The 24,623-nt window shown below is 47.3% G+C and overlaps 1 protein-coding gene and 1 pseudogene across 3 annotated transcripts in view; one reads left to right on the forward strand and one right to left on the reverse strand.

Annotated features, from left to right (window-relative positions):
- Nucleotides 1-203: 203 nt before the first annotated feature.
- Nucleotides 204-24,623, reverse strand: part of FBXW8 (F-box and WD repeat domain containing 8) — a 114,312-nt gene continuing 89,892 nt past the window's right edge. The window contains exons 8-11 of one of the 3 annotated variants that reach the window (NM_001205475.2): nucleotides 18,058-18,185; nucleotides 4,354-4,527; nucleotides 1,786-1,896; nucleotides 204-1,221 (exon numbers count right to left, since the gene is read on the reverse strand). In NM_001205475.2, the coding sequence (NP_001192404.1) occupies nucleotides 1,077-1,221; nucleotides 1,786-1,896; nucleotides 4,354-4,527; nucleotides 18,058-18,185 (558 nt within the window). In that variant the 3' untranslated portion in view covers nucleotides 204-1,076. Of the gene's footprint in view, nucleotides 1,222-1,785; nucleotides 1,897-3,427; nucleotides 4,528-18,057; nucleotides 18,186-24,623 lie in introns of those variants that run through there. The other 2 variants (XM_024977500.2, XR_003029943.2) reach the window with 2 other exon arrangements.
- Nucleotides 15,867-16,323, forward strand: LOC100295347 (cytochrome c oxidase subunit VIIb pseudogene; annotated as a pseudogene).

The following is a 24,623-nucleotide window of genomic DNA, read 5'->3' on the forward strand; positions in this document are numbered from 1 at the left end:
AATTTAAAAATCCCCAGTTAATTCAGGAGCGCCTGGAGTCTCCAGGTCTTTGCTTTGCTCAGCACTCTGTTGTCTGATTGCAACCCACCGGGACTGGGGCACTGGGGCACTGGACTGGGCCTGTCTGCTGCTCTTCATCTAATCCGAGCTGCTCCTTGTGCCCTCCATACGTGCTCATTTCTTGTGTGTGGCCTGTGGGTATCTGCAAAGGTACAGGATCCTATCTACATCCACTGTGTTGAGCTTATAAATTATAGTAAGTATGTCGTCTTCCAAATCCTTATTTTTACCGATTTGATCTGACCACCCACCATGAGCATGGATTTGTCTGTTTAGCTCCACCAGTTTTCTGCTTTGATATTTTGTAGGTATGGTAGGCGACTGCTGCTGCTGATTACAAGACTCTTTAAATCAAGAGGAATGCAATGGTTTGCCCTCAATCTTACGGAAATGGAAGCTATTTATCAGCATGAACAGGTCTCTTGTGTTACCCTGTCTTATGTCAGTGGGTTAACATATCCTGTCTTATCTCAGTGGGTTAAACGGCTCCTCCAGTATTATCCCCGTTCTCATTCTCTGCTCCAGAATCCATCATCTTCCCCCTATGTGGACGACAGGTGTTTATTCATGAGGATGTAGAAAATGTCTACTTTGTATCACATGTTACAGACACCGTAGTAAGCAAAACAGTTGTTAATGAAATCATTGTACAAATATAGAATTATAAATCAAAAGCTACCAGCATAAAGGACTACCTTCCAGATTGGGGACGACCCAGAGTTGAATTCGTGACCTCAGATCCAAGAGCTGGGTGGGTGATGAGGCCTTGTCAGCTCGGAGACCAGCGTATCCAAAGGCCCCCCCCAGAGAAGAAGGGGTTTGGAGACTGGAGAGAGAGTGCTGGAGGGGGGGCTACAGTGAAGGCCTCTGTGTAGTGTACACAACGATGCGGGGAGACCCCCCCCCCAGCAAAGGGGGAAGCAGAGGGGTGTGGGGTCGCACAGTGCACCCGGGGTTGCTCTTCTCCACGCTTCAGCCCGTGCGGTGCCCCTCCCGCTCTCCAGTGAGGCGCTTCCCTAGATGCTGTCAGGGGGGAAGGCGAGTGCGAGGTCGTAGTTGTAACCCGGCATGGCGTCGCAGGCCGAGCGGCAGACGGGCACTGTGCTCTGAAAGGCCAGCTGGTCCACTGCAAACGCGTAGGCCTGGATCAGCCCCCGGTGTCTAGAGAACGCACAGAGAAGCACGGTCAGTCCCAGGCCCAGCCCCTGCCCCCGTGGCGTCTGCTAGAGCCAGCCGTTCATGACGAGTGTCCCAGTGTGTCTGACACTCAGTCCCACGCCTAGAGATGAAGAGGTGGGCAGACAGGTTTGGCGGAGGGACGTGAGTGTGGGGAGGTGCCCGCCTGGGCAGGGAGCCAGGCCACCGGTAATGAGGGCCTCTGAGGCCCCGGCTGGCAGCCTTGGGCTGAGCATGAGGACTGGGCTTTGGCACTGTCGCTAGGCTTCTACCACCATCCTAAGCCTTCAGTCTTGGGCTCTAGGCATGTGGCCACAGCCCCACCATGTCCCTACCACCTCCCCACCCCCACAGCATCCAGCTGCAGCAGGCACTCAGCCCGTGGTACTGCCCACATCTCTCTCTTCCTGACCTCAATGAAAAGAACAGCCGTGCCTGCCGCCCTGCAGGGAACAAGGTGGCCCAGGCTGTTCTAGCAACAAAATCAGGCTAAGAGTGTCTGTTCTGAACACCTACACACCCAGACCAGCCCCCGCCCTGAGCGCTGACCTGCGGTGAGTGGCGAAGTTGTCCAGGTCAGCGTTGCGCACCACCCGCTCGTAAGGCACGTGGGCCGTGATGAGGCTGTGGCTGTTGAAGGAGATGTGCCGCACGGGGTGCCTGCAACACACGGGGATGCTCGTCAGGGTAAGCCTGCGGGAGCTTGCATCCTGCCTCTGCTACCAGGGCCTCAAAGCGGGGAGCTGCATGGGGCTCCAGAGCCGCCTAAGCCAGGCTCTTCCTTCACAGCAGAGGAAACTGGGCCCCCGAGGGCCAGTGTCTGGCTTCCGGTCCCCAGCCTCGCGGAGACCAGGCCACCCGCTGGGCCTCCTCTGGCCATGCGTCTCCATGGCCCTGTGCTCTGGCCCACACTCCAGCACCTGGCGCGCTGGGACGTAAGGGTCAAATAACCTGAGACACCTCAGACACGCGTAGTGGAGAACAGCCCCGCTCGCAGGCTGGCCTAGGCCCAGCCACGCCAGCTCTCTGAGCCAGGTTCCCCATCTGCAGGGTGTGCCCAGTGCTGCCCACGAAGGCTCCGCCAGGCCCTGGACTCTGGAGCCTCCTCACCTCTACTCTTGAGAGGATCCTCTGCTCTGGCCCAGACGCCTGCCCCGCCCCCGGCCACCCCCAGGACAGGACTCCCGCTTGGCCCCTCTCAGAGGGCTGTACTCTGGGTTGTGACAGCACATTCAGAAAGTTTAGGAACAGAGTGGCTTCAAACCCATGTGTAAGTGTAGTTACTCAGTCGTGCCCCACTTTTCGTGACCCAACGGACTGCAGCCCACCAGGCTCCTCCATCCTCAGTCCATGAGATTTTCCAGGCAAGGATACTGGAGTGGGTTGCCATAAAACCTATGTAGCAAAGGCTTTTTGTTCACTTAAAAAAACTTCCTCCAGTGGAGCAATGGGCCAGACACAGGATAGAAAAACTGTCTAATGCAAGCAGATGCCTGCCATCAGAGAGCGTCCCAAGTGTTAAGAAGGTGGGCTCTATTCTCATGAAAAGCAGCCAGTGTTTCCAGAGCACCAGAGATGTGATGAGACACAGTTCAGCACTGGGAGGAGGAACAGGAGACACCAGCACAGACTACAGGGGTCAGCCAGGCCCTCTGAGAAGGGCAGGGGGTGGCCTGGAGGGGCTGAGGGGGTGTCCCTGCCCCGGAGACGGCTGCGGGCAGGACAGGCATCTTGGCCAGAACAGAGGATCCTCTTAAGGTGGTGACGGGGTTCTTGAGTCCAGGGTCTGCGGCACAGACTGGACAGAAAAGTGTTCCTGGAGAACTTCGGCCCAGCGAGGCAAGAGGGCTAGAGAGCAAAGTCTAGAGGAGGACAGGGAGGGATAGGTCAGGGCTCAGTCCCGGGCGGGGGGCGGGGGGGACGCCTGGGGAGTGTGGCTGTGGTGGGCAGTGGGGTGGGAGACTGAGAACAGTGGGACCAGAGCTCAAGAGGCCATGGGGCACTGGCTGCCAGGACTGGACTGAGTCTGAAAATCCCCAGCAGACTGAGCAGCATCAAAGCCTTGCGCTGGTAAACGAGGCTTTTGAGACCTTCTCTGGAACAAGTGCTAAGCACTGGTGAGAACTGACGGGCATCACAACTGAGCTAGGAAGGTGGGGCAGGACACAGCTTTGGGCACCATTTTACTTACCCCGGCTTCACCTTAACGATCCACCCGAGGGAGAACAGCTTTTCAGGGAGAGAGATGAGCTCTGCTCGAGGGCAGGCCTCGTGGGCTGTTGGAGCGGCCAGGCTGAGACAGCTCTTGAGAAAAAAGTAACGGCTGTCCTTATAGATGGTTCAGGGCAGCCGCGGTGTGGGCATTTGCTGCCTTCTGGCACCACCTGGTGGCAACTCGCTGCGTCACCACGGAAGGCAGGCGCCCCAGCCGAGAAGGCTGCCGGCCCAGCGCCGGCTACCACTGCCCCGCAAGAAGGCGAGCCAGTCCTCTTTGGACCTTGTACTTAAACTGGACCTGTGAGCAGTCTTCACTTCTTCATGCCATGCAGTTGGCGGGGACACGCCTCGGTGTCCATCTGCAGCCTCAGCTGTGGAAGCTCTGCGTCTCGTCACAGCGGTGCTGACGGACAACCCGGGGGGCTGGGGGTGGGAGGGGTTCGCTGCCTGTCTCCTGCAGGGACGTGGCGGGGCTGGGTGGGTGTGGGCGAGGGGGCAGCCTCTGGTCAGCTCCAGCTGATCCCTGCTCAGGCGAGGCCACCTCTGCTTTAAAGGTTAGAAGCAAGCTCAAGATGTTTAACAGGTGAGGCCCCCTTAGTTCCATTTACCTAGCCATTTGCTCTGCTTGCGAGAGTATCTGTCTCTTGAATTTTAGATCTAAAGGTTAAAGTTACAAATTCCTCCTTAGCTGAATCTGAACTTTTCAGTGTGAAGTGCCCTTGTAAACGGCAACACTCCCTGGAGTGGACGGATGGGGGGGGTCTGTCCCATCACGGTCTCTACCCGAGCCGTGTGGTGGCCGTCTGAACAGGCAGCAGACCAGCTCCAGTTCTGAGACCATTTCCAGAGATCTCAGCAGCTGGCTCGGAGGATCACAGCAGCACCTGCAGGCTGGCCTACCTGGAGTGAACCTCCCAGAGCTTCTGGCTCATCCGGTAGTCCCACACAGAGACCAGGCCCTCCTCGCCTCCACTGACGATCTTCCAGTCGTCCATCTGGACTGCGGACACTCCGAGCTGGTGGGCGGAGATGGACAGGGCGATGCTGTCAGTGCGGAGGTCGTGGATCCTCACCCTGCAGGGCCCGAGGTGAGCAGAGAAATTAGCATTAGAGCCCGAGGTGACAGACTCCTCCTCGTCTGTGCACAGCAACCCTGTGAAGATGAAGAACATGAAACGTCTGAACATTCACCTCTGTGGTGCACTCTCACAGGAGGCTACGGGGCACTAGCAATGACCTAGTTCAGAGCACCCACAGCTGCTCAAAGCACACAAAAGTGAAAATGTTAGTCACTCAGTCGTGTCCGACTCCCTGCGACCCTGTGGTCTGTAGCCTGCCAGGCTCCTCTGTCCATACTTGAGTGGGTTGCCATCTCCTTCTCCAGGGCACCTTCCCAACCCAGGGATTGAACCTGGGTCTCCCACATTGCAGGCAGATTCTTTACTCTCTGAGCCACCGGGGTAGATCAAAGCACAGAACAAGGACACAGATAACAGCTGTCCGGGACAGCAGCCCCCGGAGAGGGAGGCTGTGACCTGACTGGCACGCTGCCTCCATGAGGACCTGGGCCTGAGAAGCCCAGCATGGCAGTTCTGCTGTTTGTATGCAAGTCTGTTAAGGGCAAGATGTAAAACCGCTACATTCGTCTGCAACCTGAACCAGTGCCCAGTTCACCCGAAAAACAGCCCTTTTCGGGTGGAGTGGTACATGTTCATCAGCGTCTTGTTGAAATTTGGAAAGGGGATGCATCCATCGTTGACTAAGCATAAGAAAGTCATGATGAGACTATGTAGACACTGGGGAGCTGCTCATCTAAAATCTTGAGATAATTACCTACCTTGTAATAATCTGAAGAGAATCTTTAAAAACTACTTTTTATACAAGTATGTGCTGAATTTCTACCACCAAGAAGAGACTACTGCTGCCCACCAGCTGGCAGGGGAGCTGGACAAATGCGTCCCACACGGAGAACGTGGGGAGAGGGAAGAACTCGAACAAGCTCCAGGCCCTGGGCTCTTACAGCTGTATGAGCATACCCACACACAAGCTACTTTCAGCATTCTGAGGGGAAATTATTTCAACGGGAAATTCTATACTGCATTACTTACCAAGTTTGAAGGCATAATGAAGATTTTTTTTTTTAATTTCTATCAGAAAAGGACTCAAAGTGAGCTACCCGTGGATACTCTCTGAAAGAAAGTGGGGTGGCAAAATATCAGAAGGACAGTGAGGAGCCCCCTGCCCCCCACAGAATGTGGTATGAGCATCGCAGACAGCAGAGAAAGACCTACTATGTCAGCTGGGCAGACAGACGCACAGGACGAGGACAAACCCAGCTCTTACGAGGAAGAGGAAGAACCTCAAACAGTCACAGAGCAAAACTCAGTATGTGCTACACGTGAAAGGCACACTGGCGTGTGACAAGGAAGAGAGGTAACAATTTTAATACTGAAAATTTCAGAGCAAAAAGCATTAGCTGAGAGTACTTCATAACGATGAGACGGGTACAGTGTACTAAACGTTTCATAAAACTTGGCGGGAAAAAAAGCCCACATGTAAAAAGTATAAATCAAATATTCCAATTAAAAAACCGCCCCATGATTTACACTTTTGCAGGTGGGTTTTAGTACATTTAATACACTGTCACACAGGGAGCTCAACCACCCAGTGCTCTGACAGCCTAGAGGAGCGGGAGGGAGGAACATCATGTGTACTTAACGGCTGATGTGTACAGTTACATCGTATGTAAAATAAAAAATAACACCTAAGAAATTCATTTTGCTGTGCCCCTTCGTTCCATTACAAGAAAAGATCCCACTTAAATTAGCAATTAAAGACAAAGTACCTTATAATAACTTTCTCAACGTGGAGCTCTACCCACCAAAACTAACTATGGAGGACTTAGAGAATTAAAAACAATTAAAAATATTAGAGATAGGCAGGCCTTTCTAAAAACATTAAAAAAAAAATAGAAGTCCACATAACTGGTAAACTGGGGGAAATGTTTGCAGCAGAGAGGACTGGCTAATTTCTTGTTTAAAAAAAAATTCATTTAAATTGATATAACCCATTATTTTTGAAATATTTAGTTGGCTGGTCGGGTCTTGGTTGCAGCATGCTGGCTTATAGTTCCCTGACCAGGGCAGGGACGGAACCCCTGCCCCACCAGGCAAGTCACTGATAACCCATTATTAAACTGAGAGAAAAGAAAAAGTTGACAGGAAAAGAAATATTAATATTAATGACTTTTAAACACGTACAAGATGTCCAAATTCACTGGTAACGAGAGAAATTATGCACTAAAACTACAGCACCGTAAGAGCGCTTGTCAAACTGTCCACCCTGCAAAGGTAAAGTTCTGCAGTTCTCTGAGATCTTCCGTCCTGGATGGACAGGTACTTCTGTGCAGCTGATGGGAGCACGAACCTTCTCTTTGCGGAGTGATTTGACAATATCCAACAAATTAAAAAATATACTTCACTTTTGACCTAGCCGCTCTACTTCTAGGATTTTATCTAGGCTACATCTCATACTGGGGGCTTCCTCAATGACTCAGTGGTAAAGAACCCGCCTGCAACACAGGAGACGTGAGCTCGATCCCTGGGTCAGGAAGATCCCCTGGAGAAGGAACTGGCAACCCACTCCAGTATTCTTGCCTGGAAAACCCCATGGACAGAGAAGCCTGGTGGGCTACAGTCCATGTGGTCACAAAGAGTCAGATATAACTTAGCAACTAAATAACCGCACATCTAATATATGTGTACATCCACACACATATATATAAGGCCATTAGCCACAGTACTTTTTTAGTAGCAAAGATGAGGCTTCTGTTTCAGGTACCTGCTGACCATCCCAGTAAATATCACTTAATATTGCTGGGTAAGACGTAACTACATCCTTCTAAAAGCCCTGATGAACTCACAGAGCACCTGACCTCCCTGGGACCCCTATAGAAAACCAGCCTGGAGAGCCTGAGCTGCGGTTTCCAGCGCCTGCAGGCGTGTGTGGTAGGGGTGAGGCTGAAGGCAGGTCCAGTCACAGGAAGCAGTGGGCCTGGCTCTTCCTGCACCACAGGGCCAAGACTGGGGGCCGCCCAAACAGGCGTATTGAGAAGTCGCTCCACAAAAAAGCAGTATAGAACTTCTAGACACAAAAACATAATCCTGCAATTAAAATCATCAGACAGTCCAGAAGCAGATTAGATAAAGCACTTGTAAATTAGAAAATAAATCTGAAAAGTTACCTAGAATGGAGCACGGAGAGAGAAGCAGATGAAAAATGTGAATGAAGGGTTAAGAGACAGGAAGGATGGGAGCGGACGGTCCAGCTTATTTATGCCCAAAAGAAGTTTCCCTAAGGAGAAAATACAGTGTATGGCAAAGGAGCACTATTCGAAGTGTTAATGGCTATTTTCCCAGAATGAAAGACAGGCATACGCATACTCATGAACACTAATCAGAATAACTTAAAAAGAGATACATATCAAAGAGTATCATCATAAAGTGGGAAACCACAAAAAATAGAGGTCTTAAAAGCAACCTGAGACAAAAAGATGTTATGATAATTAGAGCATCGTTTTTGCGTCATCATGAATCTGAGAGACTCAATGGTGCGCACAAGTTACCTACCTCCATCAGCTGAGGCCGTGACGGTGCGTCCGTACAGGCGTGATGGAGGCCTGCACAGGCAGGAGAGGATGAGAACGACGCGGACTGAGGGCATCCGTCACCCACACACTGCCTCACCCCAGGCACCCGGTCCCAGGATGTGCCAGCTCGGGGGGTGGCGGCGGCTGCACCCACCTGACTGTGAAGGCCCCCCTCTGGAGAATGCAGCTACCCAGCCTCCTCTGAGCAGAGAGACGCTCCCAGGAGACAACTTCTCCCCGTATGTACTTATTTGTGCTTTTGAATTTTAAAGGTATAGATGACTTCTCTTAAAGACTTTTAAAAGTAAAATTCCGGAAGGACACACATACTGAACTGGTAACAGTAGTTTCCGTGGGGAAGAACGTCAAGGAAGAATGAGCGGAATGAAGGCAGCCTTTACTTCTCATTCTAGACACAGCCGAACTATTTAAGAAACAAGCTCACGCGTGACTGGGAGGGGCTCCCGGGGCTGGGCCTTCAAGTACTGGTCATGCTCTGTTTCTTGTGTGTGTGCGCGCTGGGGGGATGCCCAGGCATTCGGTTGTTCTTTAAATTCTACACAACATACCTTGTATACACTTCCACGTAGGTGTTCTGTTTCAAATCACACAGGGTTTTAGAAACCTAGTGTCTTAGGACACAGAGGCGAGGTCCAGGGCTGCCTCCAGGCTGTCGGCTGGACGACTGAGAGCTCCGTCAACCTCCTCCCCGCCCAGCCCCGCTTCCCAGTGAGGGGGTCGGTGACCAGAGAGAGGCAGAGCGAGTGTGAGGACAAAGCGCTCCCTGGGTCAGCATTTGGAGACACTAATCTTTGGCCATTTGTGGGTAAGAGAAGAGAGAAAAGGTAGAGCTGCTGTGAAGGGAACCCTGCCTTCAGGCTGCAGCTGCACGGCCTACTAATGGGAACCAGAAAAGGACAAGGGGGAGGGAGAAATTTTTAGCTCGAGTACTTTTCAGTGCATATTTGGGTAATAAGGGTCTATTTTGCTCTGGTGATTTTCATAAAGAGCTCCTCTGTTGAATATTTATACTCTCATCATTTACAGTTTGGCTGTTAAGGAGACAAAGGCAAACACAAATTTGGTCCAGAAGTTCAAAGTTTGCCATCTGTTTTCCTATTGTATTTAGATACCAGCATGGATGGCTCCAAACAAAACACAAATACACTGAAAGATACGCCATTAGTGTATTCTATCACTAAGGAAAACAAAGATGGGCCAAAAGCAGACTCGAACCTCTCCCCGTAGGGAGAAAGGAAAGCACTCAGAAGACATCTCCTTAGAGAGGCAAGGCTCTGGTCTCTGCTAGACAGACAGCAACCAGGGCGGGAAGTCCCCACGAACCTCTCGTGGCCCCAGCCTGAATGGCAGCGCTCCTTGGCAGAGCGTGTGCCCTCGGCACACAAATCAAATACCTGACACGGGGAAACAGGTAGCACGGCGAACGGGCACAGACATGCCAAGACAACTGATTCCAGGGACAAAAAGAAGCCCATGGTGGACACGGTGAATCCCCAGCCAGCGTGCGTTTCATCAACTTTGCCCGATGAAAAGGAAAAAAAAAATTGGTCTGAAAGCTGTAATTGTATTATGTTTAATATTCATGGTTGGGTTTGGAGGACTGTTCCAACACTCTCCTTCTCTCCAGCCCCTCTCTAATGAAAATCACACCATAGGAGTCGGCTCAAGCCCGCCAATTAAAACAAAAGACACCAGAACCTTCCAAAGACTCCCAACAGAGGAGCATCCATCTGATGGGCAGAAAAACGTGCTGGAAGCGAGAGGGAGGCACGCTCTGGCTGGTCCTGTGCTAAGAGCTCTGAATAACTTATTATAACACTTGCAGATGGAGCAAGTGTAACATTTACGCCCCACTCGCTCTCCCTAACAGCCGGCAACAGTACCAGAAGCCATCACAACTCTGCATTTGTCAGGGCGAGAAGCAAGCTCCAAGACTCTTTAATTAGCGGTCACAACTCAGAGCTTGCTTCCCAATGGTTTGGACTAAATAGTCCCTTATAATAATAAGGCCAAAAAAAAAAAAAAGGCAAAACACTGTATTTGATGGCAAAAATGAAGGCTGTTCAGACTCTGGCTTGGCAGTTTCATGAAGAAAGACCTGACCTTCAGCTATACTTCTGTCCAGAAAATAAAGGCAACCAGCAAGATGGCATGAAAACACAGTCCTTCTTTTTCAAAATGACCAAATTAATCAAGAAAACAAGTTTTTTTTTTTTTTTTTAAAGAAATAACATGATTCTGTTTTGTCTCATCAAAGCTAGGCTATTAAAGAGGATTTTAAAATATAACATATGGCCAAATCAGTAGCTGTAGCTATCTACTTATCTATATCTACACAGCACCAATGATGGTCTTTGGTGAATGATTTATTTTTAACAGCAACTAGAAAAACATGGATTTTCAGGCAGAACTGACAAGTTGAATCCAACCAGGCCATGGTCAGAGCTCTCTGTATTGTAAAGCTGTCTCTCTAGAGTTCTTTGTATTTTGCCCACAAAAGTAATAAGCCCTGTGAGAGTGATCACTCGACCTTTCTAGGCCTGTCTCCTTAGCTGGGCCGCCACTGGATGGTCTTAAAGAGCTCTGTGAGGCTGAACACTCTATAATCCTTACAAGACAGCCCATGACACCACCTGTGGACAAAAATGAGATATGTATAACACCAAATTAACAAGGTACATGGGAATATGGAAACATTTAGCTGACTGTAATATCCTTTAAAATTTTAAACAGATGAGTATACCTAGCACAACCTCTCCATTGTACGGTCAACTGGTTTTCAACAGTGCGGCCAGACGGTCTGATGGGGAAAGAACAGCCTTTTCTCAGCAGACCATGGCTCTCCTAGGACAGTGGATATCCACAGGCAAAGAAGAGGCGGGACCCCCACCCCACACTACATACAAAAGTTTAACTCCAAACGCGTCACAGACCTCAATGGAGGGCAAAACCACAGAAATTCTTCTAAGTAAACATAGGAATATGTCTGTGACTTTGGGCTAGGAAATGGCTTCTTCAATGATACCAAGAGCACAAGCAGTAAAGAAAAACTGGAAAAGTCAAACTCAATCAAAATTTAAAACTTCCATGCTTCAAAGAACACTATCAAGAGCGTGAAAAGAACCCACAAAATGGGGAAACATATTTACCAGTCGTATCTTATAAGAGGTTGGTATCCAGACTAGACAAAGAACTCATACAACTCAATAAATAAAAAGACAACCTAATTAAAGAATGGACTAAGGCTCTGAACAGACATTTATCCAAAAAGGCCAAGAAGCACATGAAAGGATGTTCAACGTCACATCTTCAGGGCAGCTATCATCAGAGACAACGCTAAGTACAGGTGAGGGTGCGAAGAAACTAGAACCTCCACCCACCGCTGGTGGGGATGGAAGACGGCACTGCCACTGGAAAAGTGTCTGGCAGCTCCCTGGATAGTTAAACACTGACTTATATAAGCCGGCAATCTCACTCCTAGGTATGTATACACAAGAGAACTGAAAATATAACACCTATACAAAAATTGTGGCTGAATGGTAATAACACTATTCATAAGAACCAGAAAGTGGAAACAACCCAAATGCTAACTGATGGATGAAGAACGAGTGGATGTAGCACACTCACACAGTGGAAAACGACTTGGCCATAAGGAGGGATTAAGTGCTGATTTGAGCTTATCTTGGAGGTTTATCTTGGAGACACTATGCTGAATGGAAGAAGAAGCCAGCCACAAAAAGGTCGCATGTTCTATGATTCCATTTATATGAAATCTCCAAAGCAGATCCACAGAGGCAGGAAGTGATTAGCAGTTGCCAAAAGCTAGAGGGGTTGGGGGGATGTGGAGAGTGTCTGCTAATGGGCACAAGGTTTCTGTCTGGGGTGATGAAAAAGTATTCTAAGATCACACCAACCTTGTGAACTTTACACGGGATTGTATAATTTAAATTGGTGAATTGTAGGTATGTAAATTCTCTCTGATTAAAGTTTTAAAAAGAAAGATTACAGGAGGAAAAAGCAGTGGGATTTGTTGGATCAGCGAGTACTGCCTTGGCAGCCCACTAACAACCTGACACACGCCCTTACCACCAACTCTTTTTTGTTGTTTTTGGCCCTGCCACGCGGCTTGCGGGGTGGGGTCTTAGTTCCCCTGCCCAGGGATTGAACCCAGGCCCCAGCAATGACAGCACAGAGTCCTAAGCCCTGGCCCGCCAGGAAGTCCCACCTTCTCACCACCTCTTATTCTGGTGGTCCCCAGCGGAGCATTCCCTAGTCTGGATCCCAGGTTTCACTCATTGGAGAGGAAGGAGCAGCTCCCAGAGAGGAGACTGAGAGCAACAGAATGGGAAGGGACCCCTGTAATACAGCTCTCTGCTGCCAACTATTGAGCTTATTTTAATAATTTAAAGAGAACAGGAGTTCTGATTCTGACTTCAAATAAGCCCATAGCTGCCTGTCTTCTGCTGCTACAACCAAAACCTCTGGAACAAAAAGGCAAGGACCTAAGGACCCTGGAGAGCTGACTCAGTACAGCGAGTTGTGGAGGTCGTGGGTGGGGGAGGAAGAGCCTCACCCCGAGCATGAGCTCCAGGAGAAGCCTGTGTGATGGTGCGGGAGCTGAAATGCTAACAAGAATCGTCACCCTCTTTCTGAAGAACCGACGACAGAAGCCCCTACGTCTGAAGAATGTGGGTGTGGGTCTCTGGGGATTCCCTCTCCTCTCTCTCTGGTTTGCCCATGGGCAGTCCGTACTCACAGAGCTGCACTCACAGGTGAGACTTTGAGAGAAACCCCATCTCCTGGTCAGAGGCCCTGGGAAAGGGGGCCCTGAAAGCTAGGAAGTGTAGGGATGAAGAGCGGGAGGAACTGGAGACGGGGAGCCCGTGACACTGGGCGTGACTCCTGCTCACGCAGATGCTAAGCTGTGCAACAAAGGCTCCAGCAAGACTGATGGTCTCAGACTAAGCTCCGGGCGACACATGCAGGACAGAGTCAGAGAAAACTGAACTGACACCCACTGAAGGCAAGACACAAGTTGCAGTCTTAACCAGGGGGAGTGCCTGTTTGAAACAGGATTATGCAACAGGACACAAAGCGGACACAAAATGTCCAGGACACATCCCACATTACTTGATACTCCTCCCACCCTGAAAGCCCCAGGAAGATGTAACCCGTTCTCCATGCAAAAAACAATGTCAACCCTAAAATAACTCAGGCTTTAGGAATCATCAGTGACTTTAAAGCAGCTATTTCAATTATATTCCAGGAGGTAAAGGTACAGGGATAAGAAAGGATGAGATTAGGAGCAAATAGTAACAATGGAAATTTTGAACAAAGAGTATAAAATCCAAAATTAAAAAATTCACTAGATGGGCTCAATAGTACAATGGAGATGACGAGGAAAAAGTTAGTGGATCCAGAGTTAAATCAATAGATATTTGCAACCTGAAGAATATAAGGCTTAGGAAAGAAAATGAATAGAGTTTCAGGTATCTGTGAGATAAAAGGCCTGTCCTTCACATCACTAAAGTCCCAGGGGAGAAGGGAAACGGATCAGTGTGGAAAAAAATATTTGAAGAAATAATGGCAAAAAACTTCCCAAATTTGATAGAAGACATAAATTTACAGATTCTGAATGTTCAGTGAACCCCAGACAAAGGTAAAACTAAAAAAAAAAAACAACCCAAACCCACAGTGGTCTATTTCTTGCAGACTTTATCTTAGTAACCCAATCAAGTTTCTCACAACCGTTCTAATTTCTAAGTTATGGACTTATTTTTGCCTTCACTGAACAAATACAAACTTTTATTTAATTGAAAACACCATCCAACGTAAGAAGCACCATTACTTTATGTAATACTTTAACATGCTGCCAATTATTTGTAAGATGTTATAAAAGACACATCTTGATTTTATAGATGTGAAAATGTAAAAAAACAAAAATCAGTGCATCTTAAATGCAAAATATGCAGAGTTAATGGCTTCTCTGATAGCTCAGCTGGTAAAGAATCTGCCTACAATGTCGGAAAATCCAGTTCGATTCCTGGGTCAGAAAGATCCGCTGGAGAAGGGACAGGCTACCCACTCCAGTATTCTTGGGCTTCCCTTGTGACTCAGCTGGAAAAAGAATCCACCTGCAATGAAGGAGACTTGGGTTCGATCCCTGGGATGGGAAGATCCCTTGAAGAAGGGAAAGGCTACCCACTCCAGTATTCTGGCCTGGAGAATTCCACAGGCTGTATGTATAGTCCATGGGGTCGAAAAGAGGGACATGACTGAGCAACTTTCACTCACTTCACATAGAGGGTTAAGCCCTCTCTGAGCACAAGACAGACACGTGGTAAGACATAAGCTTCCGTTCCTAACACTGGATGCACAACCCACCCCTCCTCCTCTAATATTGCTTAACCACTCTTTCTTCTTGGCTTAGCAGCAAAACACAAAATAAACATTTAAAAAACCATCACTGATCTAGGGTATTAGAACGCTTGTGCACAGCCCCACCTATAAAAGCCCACCATATCGCCCTTCCCTTCCAATGAGGGCAAGGTACAACCCAACAGTAACTCAGTTACCACACCTTGATCATTTTATAATCTTTTATCAGACTCTACCTAACCTCTAGTGACAAGCTAGAACTATTTTTTCATTTTTAATTTCAGCCTATACCATGCCACCTCCCTCTACCCCAAAACACAATTCCTTATATAATTCCACCCATGTTTACAAAGTTACTCAAGCTGATTTCCTTACTTTAATGAAACTTTATTTTTGTTTTAACCTTGGACAGTTTTATGTACCTTTAGAGTCTATTCCATTCTCAAGTTATTTATAAAGTACCAAGAGAAAGCAACAGAAATTTAGTTTTTAAAATTAAAAAGGTCCCAAGGTTTTTAAACTGCATGTGTCACTAAGTGAAAGCCACATGGCTCTCTCCACAGTATCTGCCCCTTCCTCTCACTTCTGAAATAAAACATAAGCTGTACAACCTAATGAGATCCTACTCATAGTTATTAAATATTAAGCCTTTGGGAAAATCCCAAAAGACATGCCTCTATACACTTAAGAGTCCATATTCTTTCCTTTTTGAAAGTGAAAAGTCGCTAAGTCATATTCAACTCTCTGCGACCCCATGGACTATACAGTCCACGGAATTCTCAGGCCAGAATACTCCGCCTTTCCCTTCTCCAGCGGATCTTCCCAACTCAGGGATCGAACCAGGTCTCCCGCATTGCAGGAGGGTTCTTCACCAGCAGAGCCACAAGAGAAGTCCTTCCTTTTTACAGATGTGTAATATTTTAAGCCCCATGTTTCAAATTCATGTTGCTAACACTGTAAATGTGATTCATAAAGAACAATCCTATATACAATGGTGACCCTCTGAGGTACCAGCAGCGGTCAAACTGGTGGCATACAGATCTAGAACTGGCCCTGATGGAATGCCATTTTGGACAGCCCCTCCCCAACTCCAAGTCCCAAGTCCATTCTTTTCATCCATAAAGACGAAAGAAAAGTGAAAGTGTTAGTCGCTCAGTGGTGTCTGACTCTTTTTGACCCCATGGACTATACAGCCCGCCAGACCCCTCTGTGCATGGCATTGTCCAGGTAAGAATACTGGAGTGGGTTGCCATTCCCTTCTCTAGGGAATCTTCCTGAACCAGGGATCAAACCTAGGCTTCCCACCTTGCCAGCAGATTCTTTACCATATGAAAAAAAACATAATGTTGGTATATTAATAAAAGGGATTTAGTTTTTCAGGACTCTGCAAGGGTACTAGACGCCGAATTGCTAGAGACCAGCAGCTGTAGTTGCAGCCATTTTATGTTCAACCTCAGGATGTTTCCCTTGGCCAAAAACGCACTAAGTCGTCTGAGAGTTCAAAGCATTCAGCAAGCAGTGGCAAGGCAGATCCATCAAAAGCGGGCACCTGATTTCCATGACAAATATGGTAATGCTGTATTAGCTAGTGGAGCCACTTTCTGTGTTGCTGTATGGGTATATATGGCAACACAAATTGGAATAGAGTGGAACCCATCACCTGTTGGCAGAGTCACCCCAAAGGAATGGAGAGAACAGTAATCATCCCAGCTGATTTAATACTGAATTGTTTCAAAATCAACACATAATTAATTCCAAGTAAAAGTACTATGTACCCATTAAAATATAGCATGTTTGAAGAAATAAAGTATACTTGAAACCTTAAAAAAAAAAAAAAAAAATAAAATAAAAGGGATTTAATGGTCAGATTGGGCCTTCAAAATGACCAGAGAGCCCTTTTACACTGTGCGCTCGCTTCTCCTCTGGCAGTGGGTATGTAGTCAGGCAGCTCTGCTCCAGAATAAAACATCGGCTTAACCCAGTACGTGCCGGCCTCCTCACTGAGAGCGGGATGAGCGGCTGACAACGGTCAGGACGATCTGGCTATAAGTGAGCTTCTAGAGCTAACTAGGCTGCGTTGTGCAGAGAGCAGAGTTCTCTTCCTGGGAACACCATTTTGGTTTTCTGGCAGCCTCACTGTGGTTGATCACCTACACGCTCATGCTGTCGGCAAACACTGAAGCATAAACCACAGTCCCACACCTTCCATCTGGATGCCCCCCTAGAGCACTCCTGGAAGGCGGGGCTGCTGCTGGGCCCCTGGGGGAGCTCCTATCAGGCACGCTCAGAGCCTCTGTCCAGTTCAGACTGGAAATGAAAATGGGAAGAGTAAGCCTACAAACTGGTTTGTTCCGCCTGCTGTGCCCCAAGTGGGGCCAGTTACCAAGCCCAGGGCTTGTCCTTTTTCTTTTTTTTAAATAAAAAAAGAAAACCTGCCTGCATGTATACTAAGGATTTTAATTCTCAAGTATGAGAAGTAGCTGTTTCAGGACGCCTTGAGGGAAAAAAAAATAAGATCAAGTATTTTCTTTCAGTAAAGCACACTCACATTATCTTTTTGCTCTATGGGAGTGGGGCAGTAGTAGTGAAGGTCAGAAGTTGGAAATATTATTTGACAAAATAATTATTTTTGCAAGCTGCACTCATGTGACAGAGGTCTGGGAGTTGGCACAAAGGAGGACCCGCCTCACGATCCTCACCCCTACCGAGCGGCCCGCCACCTGCAGCCCAGAGCCGGCCGGGGAGGGGCCGCCGGCCGGACCTGGCCTCCGGCCACCCTACCTCCCTTCAGGGCACTGGATCAGACGTGACAGATATCCAGCCAAAAGAAAGAAAGAAAGGAAAGGAAGAGACAAGGGGGAGAGGGGACAGAAAGGAAAAAAAAAGCCCTAAAATTTGGGCTCCGTCTTTTCAAACACTCTAATCCTTTCGTGCTGATGGGTCCTGGAGCGGCCGGAGCTGGCACGGGACCCTGGAACGGGAAAATCTGACTCCCTCAGCCAATACGTTAAAGGGAAGACTGCTAATCAGCTAAATAGAAACTGGAATCTGTTCACATGAAGTCTCCCCCCTCTCCCGCATCACCAGAGGGACACCATAGTGTTCTGAAACACACTCTTGACATCACTTGGCAGGCAACCCTGTTTTGCTTAACATGATTCATCCCTTAGGTTATTGTTTTTAATATTAGAAAGTGAGCTTTTAAATGCCAAACAAATTTTATAGCAGGGGGACAAAAGATATTCCAAGTGGTCTCACTGGACTTTCCACCAACTGCGTCCACCAAATGGTCTAAAAGACCCCCTTCCCATGGAGTTTCAGAAACGAGGCAGAGAGGCGGCTCCATCCAACTATTACCTAATATGAGACTTTTGTTCTCCAAGTTCAAAGAGGCAGTATTTGTGGGGTCAGGGCTGAACTCAGGTGGGCAGAGCTGTGAGTGAGAAGTGAGGAGGGTGAGCTCTGCAGGAAATCAAGCGAGTTCAGTGGGGCTGAGTGGCCCAATCTCCCGAGAAGCTGCCTGTGGCAGCCAGATATGCAACTGTGTGGAGACCTACCTGCGGTCCATGTTGCCGCTGACCATGAGGCTGGGAGGGCTGTCCCGGAGGTTGACGCAGGAGAAGTCGCCCAGTGCGTTGCCCAGCTTCGAGACGCAGCGTTCCGCTTCCAGGCTGTACACCAGGATCTGGGGAGGAGGAGGAACACACAGGTGTGCATTAGGGGAGCAGGCCCGCACAGACACCTTCCACCCAGCATCGCCCAGGGCTCGGTCACATCACTCGCTCCCACAGAGAAGAGGCTCTGTCGCCTCATTTCCTGACCCCTTCCAGGTAATGGCAGTAGAGGACGTCCCTGCCAGAACAAAAGGAAATGCAGAAGAAAAGAAACTCCAAAGAATTCCAGGCCAAGGTGCAAACAAACTCAAAGGACACACAAAAAATGCCAAGTGGGGAAATTAGGCATCCCAATTTCCTAACACAGAAAAAGAAGCATGGAAACCAACTAAGGCTCACTGCTTCTGATTACATAATAGGGGAGGCTAACAAGAAGCCGGCATGGGTTATCTCTTTTTCCCCCTCTGTATTTACACCACAACAGGTAAAAGAACGAACAGCAGAAGTATTAAGGAAGACGAAGCTTGCAGAGTTAACCACTAGATGACTCCTTTAAATGACAAACTAAAACACAAAGTCCTATTTGAAACATTAAAAAAAATTTTCTTTTGAGATACAACTGATACTCCCCAACACTGCTCTCTTCAGTCACATCCACTTGATAATTAATAGGAAGCTCTGTTCCATAAGGTATGGAGGCAGCTAAGAAAGTATTCTTGGTCTCCAGACAATGTATTCATTATATTTGAACACTGCCTCTTCTCCCGGGCTTCCCAGGGTGGCTCAGTGGATAAAGAATCTGCCTGTAATGCAGGAGACCTGGGTTCGATTCCTGGGTCGGGAAAACCCTCTGGAGGAGGACATGGCAACCCACTCCAGGATTCTTCCCCGGAGCATCCCACGGACAGAGGAGCCTTGTGGGCTATAGTCCACAGGGTTGCAAAGAGTCGGATACAACCGAAGTGACTGAGCATGCATGCACACCTTCTCTCCAGCAAAAAAGGGGGCCAGGGAGGATGATTCATAAGGAACCTTTCTGAAGATTATTTAAGTCTCTTATTAAAAAGTAATTCATTTAACATTAAGTGCTCACTATGGGTCAGTAACTGTTATTAAGTACTGAAGACACAGTACTTGCCCCAGAATTCACAGTTCAAAAGCCTCTTCATTTACACACACATACACACACATATGAGCATACATTGTATTCTGTTTATCATGGGGTTAAAATTCATCACTGAACTCAACAGTTTTAATGTAATATTTTATAGAGAGTCTCCTCTCACCACACACATGAAAATGATATGCTATTTTTTGGTTAACCTATACACTTACCAATTATCAGTATACAGATTCATATTTCAGAATTGAGAGGTTAATAAACTGACCCCACCTTGAAAACCATCGATCTCACTGTCAACATACATTTATAAGAACTGAATCTTTGGAAATTCCTAAGAAACTATTGCTCATAGTATCTGAAAGGAGAGAGGGCAATTTCAAAATGTAAAATGCCTTCTTAATCCACAAAGACTATAGAGAACACGCTAAATTTTATTTTTATTTCATGCAGTTGAAAATAAAGTTTCTGAGAAAACTTCAACTATAAAATATCCAAAATAGGATTATGTGGACCTAGAAATAAATCAAATCTGCTATCTACGGTGAATATCCTAAAAACCGCATAAAAATTAGTTCCTAGAGGGAGGGGAAAAAAAACACCAGCAATCTCCTGGTCTACTTTAAAGTAACATTCCACACTTACATATCACTGTAGAGTTTTCAATAGGACTTGGACTCAATCTCTTGTTTTTAAAATACTTCAACATCGACAGCAGGAAGAAATGTCCTCAGTAAATAGAAGAATTAAAATCTGATACTGAGTCTATCCCTATGTCTTTACTTTTTCTGGAAGTTTTTTTTTTTTGCAAGAGGACAGGTCGTTTCTGAATGAAACAGTGGGATCTAATCCCTCTCCAAAAATTCATCATAAAGATGTCTAAGTTAGTAGTCAGGAGTCAAGGGTTTTCTAAAGTGTTTAATAATTCAACAAATCAGAACTACCAGAAGAGTACCTTGACCATTACGTTTAGTTAAAGACCACAGAGATTAGAAAACACATTACCCATCTCAGAGGCGGTTCTTCCCACGTTACGAGTCCCTCAACGACCTTTACCATCTCCCTCTCCCTCCCGTGCTCTCTCTCTTTTAATAAGGTTGAGCAAATGGGACTTCATTTTATCTGATTGCCACAGACTAGTGAGATTAATTATTCATGCTCACACTCTCCCTCTTGTTAAAGCCATGCATTAGACTAATTTTTCTCTTTATTGCCCTAGTTGGGTGAGTCTCAACCCCTGGCCACTTGACTCGCTCTCAGAGGTGTATGGATATGCTGGAAAGAGGGAAAAAATGACCCGTAGCTAAAATCTTGGGAGAAAATGTTCTGCACTAATGTGACCGCCAAATCAATAGATGTTGCTGGGGATTTTTTTTCTTTGAAGTACCAAGAGTATATCATAAAAGGGCTTAAATAGTGACTACAGAGCAAATTTTTGTAGGAGTTGGATGTTTCTTTAAGAATTGTCCAGAAGAACTGAACCTGTTGTCTATTTTACAAAGAAAAGTGCAGGAGAGGCAGTGTGGGGTCTCTGGACACTGTGGGGTTTACTCTTTTCTCTCTGGTTTCCAGGTAGATGGAGAGGGCACCTCGGGGCAGCAAGCATTGTTTAAAAAGCACTTTGCTTTTGGCAATCCACTCCAGTAGTATTGCCTGGAAAATCCCATGGACAGAGGAGCCTGGTAGGCTACAGTCCATGGGGTCGCAAAGAGTCGGACACGACTGAGCGACTTTCCTTTTTTCCATCTTAGAGATCTTAAAGTATTTCTACAAACCCTACTCTTAAAATCCTAACTTTCATTTCTGTCAATTACTTAATTTCTCTGAAATTTCAAAAAAAAAAATTTCTGATTGCAAACATAATATATAACAAGTTCTAACACAACAAAATCATGTAACAAAAACTTGTAACCTTCTGCATATCCATCTCTCAAAAAGAGCCACTTTAACAGTTCAGTATATACAGCTGTCCCTCGGTATCCATGGGGGTTGAGACTCCCGGATACCAAATGTGCCCACACTTAGATAAAATGGTGTAGTGTCTGCATGTAACTTACATTTTCTCATCTGTGTATTACTTACACAACTAACACAATGAAAATGCTGGGTATATAGCTGCTGGTGCTCAGCAAATTCAAGTTTTGCCATTTGGAACTTTCTAGAATATCTTTTTAAATATTTTCAACCTGGGATTGGTTGAATCTGTGGATTCGGAGCCTGTCTCGCTGACTGGGCGCTGCTAGACTTTTTCTATACCCACGTCTGTCTTGTCTGTTGCTCCCTTTCTCTCACTCTCTATGTGTATCAAATTGTTTTTTTCTTCAATGGGATTATTGTTCTGTGACTTGTTTTTCCTACTAAAGAGAGATCTTTATCAGTACCTATTAATAAGTTTATCTTTTCCTTTTTAAAGGTTGCACAGAATTTGTCATGGATATATAATTCCATATTGGTGGATATCTGAGTTGTTTCTAATTTTTTTAGACAAAGTAAATAACAATTACCCTTAATTTGTAATTCTTTCTGCAGTCAGTCAACAAATGTTGATGACTCTTCCTCGTGCAGCAGGCACTGGAATGAACACCGAGGGTGGGCGATGTGCAGGAGCCTTGGCGGGCTGCCAGCTGAAACAACCCACCTCTTCACCAGCTGCGTGCGGCCACCAGCTGTCCCACTCCTCTGTTTGTGGGACTCACCTCTCTGAGGAGACCCACCTTTCCACCGTGTCCTAGAAGGTGGTGATGTCACAGGAGGGGCAGCAGTACAGTCAGGATGGAGGTGGCAGCCACAGGCCCAACATGGGGAAACCTCAGGCAACACCCTGGTGCAGGCAAACCCTGCTCCTCCCAGGTGTAACCCAGACCAGCTAGTGTATCTAGCACTGGCTTTCCAACCAGACCCTGAAGGAAAGGGATGAGAAATGGCTCTGTCCCTGCAGTGGAGTGAGCTCAAGGCAGGTCAACTACACTCAGTAAGACCTGGGTTTAGCTGCAAACATTTCTGAAATCTGGGACTGCTATTCCCCTTATTATGAAACAGGAACCATTTGTGTACAGAAACAGTTCTGAAGAGATTACAGAGCCTTGCAGTCCCAAACTTGTGGTCACGCGCTAATGACTGAAGAAAGGAACTCCATTTGTACTTTAAGTTTACCAAAAACAGTGAGTCTTCCTCAAACTACTCCACGTCATCTGTCAAAGGCATGACACCACTACCAATGTCACCCTAAGCAGCAGGCTCACCTCCCCCAGACCCTGTTCAGTTGTGCTCAACTTTTTGCAACCCCATGGACTGTATGTAGCCCACCAGGCTCCTCAGTCCATGGGATTTCCCAGGCAAGAGTACTGGAATGGGTTGCCATTTCCTCCTCCAGGGGAGCTTCTCAAGTGGTGGATTCTTTACCACTTGAGCCACCTGGGAAGCCCTACCACAGTCTTGTACACAAGAAATACTCATATAGGGCTTGTCTGCCTTTCCAAAGAGGTGAGGAGTGGTCAGAAGGCTTCTTTACAAGACTATAGCTTTTTAAAAAGTGTGAAATAAAGATAAGTTTGTCTGCCACCATCTTAAAAAGGAGAAGCGACAGAGAGGAAGGGTGAGGAGATGCTGTGCTGGACTGCAGCAAAGTGAAAGACAAAAGTCACAGGGAGAAGACCTGATTGCCATTCGTGGAGATGACAGTCTACCTACTTTCTTTTCTGATCTCTAACGACTCTCCTCCGTCACTACCATATATACTCTTCTGAGGGAAAGTCATGATTAAGAAGCCAAACTCTAGAAAGTAGAGCCTCATTCTCTCTTCTCTTCCATCCCAATCAAGCTTATCTTGTATTCTCTTTGAGCCCTTAGCAGAGTTTAGCCCTCCTATCAGTGCTGAAGGTATCTACCATCTATGCAGCCCACCCCATCCAGTGTTCCCAAGGTGCCATTTAGAACCGTGCATTTGCTTCCTCCGACTTTTCCCCAGACCCATGGTTCTCAAACGCTGGAGGGCAAGAGGGTCACTGAGGAGACTGACTTTACAGAGCAGCCGAGGCTCTGTTTCGAAGTGCCAGGCCACACGCTGTTAACACTGTCCTAGACGAAGGCTCCTTGGGGCAACAACCCTATCATTTATTCCTGCAGCACTGACGAAGGACCCAGCAAGCGCCCGGTACTCTGTAAGTGCCAGCACATGAACTACATGATTATCAGGCAAACCCAGGGCTTAGCACCGTCTGCGTGTCTGCTCAGTCGCTCAGCTGTGTCCAACTCTTTGCGACCCTATGTATTGCAACCCACCAGGGCCTCTGTCCATGGGGATTCTCCAGGCAAAAATACTGCAGTGGGTTACCATCTCCTCCTCCAGGGGATCTTCCCAACTCAGGGATCGAACCCGTATCTTCTGCATTGGCAGGTGGATTCTTTATCACTGAGCCACCTGGGAAGCTCTACCATGGTCTGGCACACAATAAATACTCAGATAGGCCTTGTTTGGCCTAACATATTCCCCCATCCCTGCACGTCTAATCTTGTTGCCAGCTTGCACAAAGGAACCACTTCATTGTGCTCAAAACAGAAGGTTCCATAGCTCTCTCTCCACAATATCCAGATTCTAGAACTCCCACGCTGTACCCAGGCCCCAGGTTCCACCTCTGACAACACGGCACACAGACTGTCTGGAAAACCATCCTCTTTCAAACACTGAGGATGGCTGGTTAAGATTCAATCTATTAAACATTCTTCAAATGTCCTGTTTAACTACAAAATCTGAGAAATTCCAAGGAGCCAGAGACAGAGACAGCACAATAAGCAGAAGGGGAGGCAGCACTCAGGTCAAGGGCTGCTCTGGGGAACGTCTGCTGGGGTCAGGAGCCTGGAAAACACGGGAAACGGGCACAGTCTCCAGCCAGAGCCAGGTGGAGCCAGCACTGTGGAGTCTGCCTGAATCTGGGGCCCTTGGAGAGTGAAGTACACTTGGCAAAAAGTGAGCCAGGAGCAAAACTCTATCCACTGGTAAACAGAGCCTCCTGCAGGTTCAGCTCAGGATGGAAACTGGTTGCCCTTGGGCCTGCAACCCTCACACAGGCTGGGGGTTTGAAGTCATATGACCTGCAGGGCCAAAAGACTCCAGGGCTAGTAATTAAAGTATCTTCATGTCGGTAACATGGTTCCTGGTAGCTGGCAGAATACTGACAGGAGGAAGACCCTCTCAACCCAGGTCCAGCAGGAGATCTACAACTTGAGATCAGCCAAGTATGAGTTCACAATTCTTAAAAACAAAAAAAATTATTTTTCCTAGAGAAGGAAATGGCAACCCCCTCCAGTATTCTTGCATAGAAAATACAAAACCGAGGAGCTTGGCGAACTATAGTCCATGGGGTTGTAAAGACTCAGACGCAACTGGGCA

The sequence above is a fragment of the Bos taurus genome, chromosome 17 (genome assembly GCF_002263795.3).
Source record: "Bos taurus isolate L1 Dominette 01449 registration number 42190680 breed Hereford chromosome 17, ARS-UCD2.0, whole genome shotgun sequence".
Lineage (NCBI taxonomy): Eukaryota > Metazoa > Chordata > Mammalia > Artiodactyla > Bovidae > Bos > Bos taurus.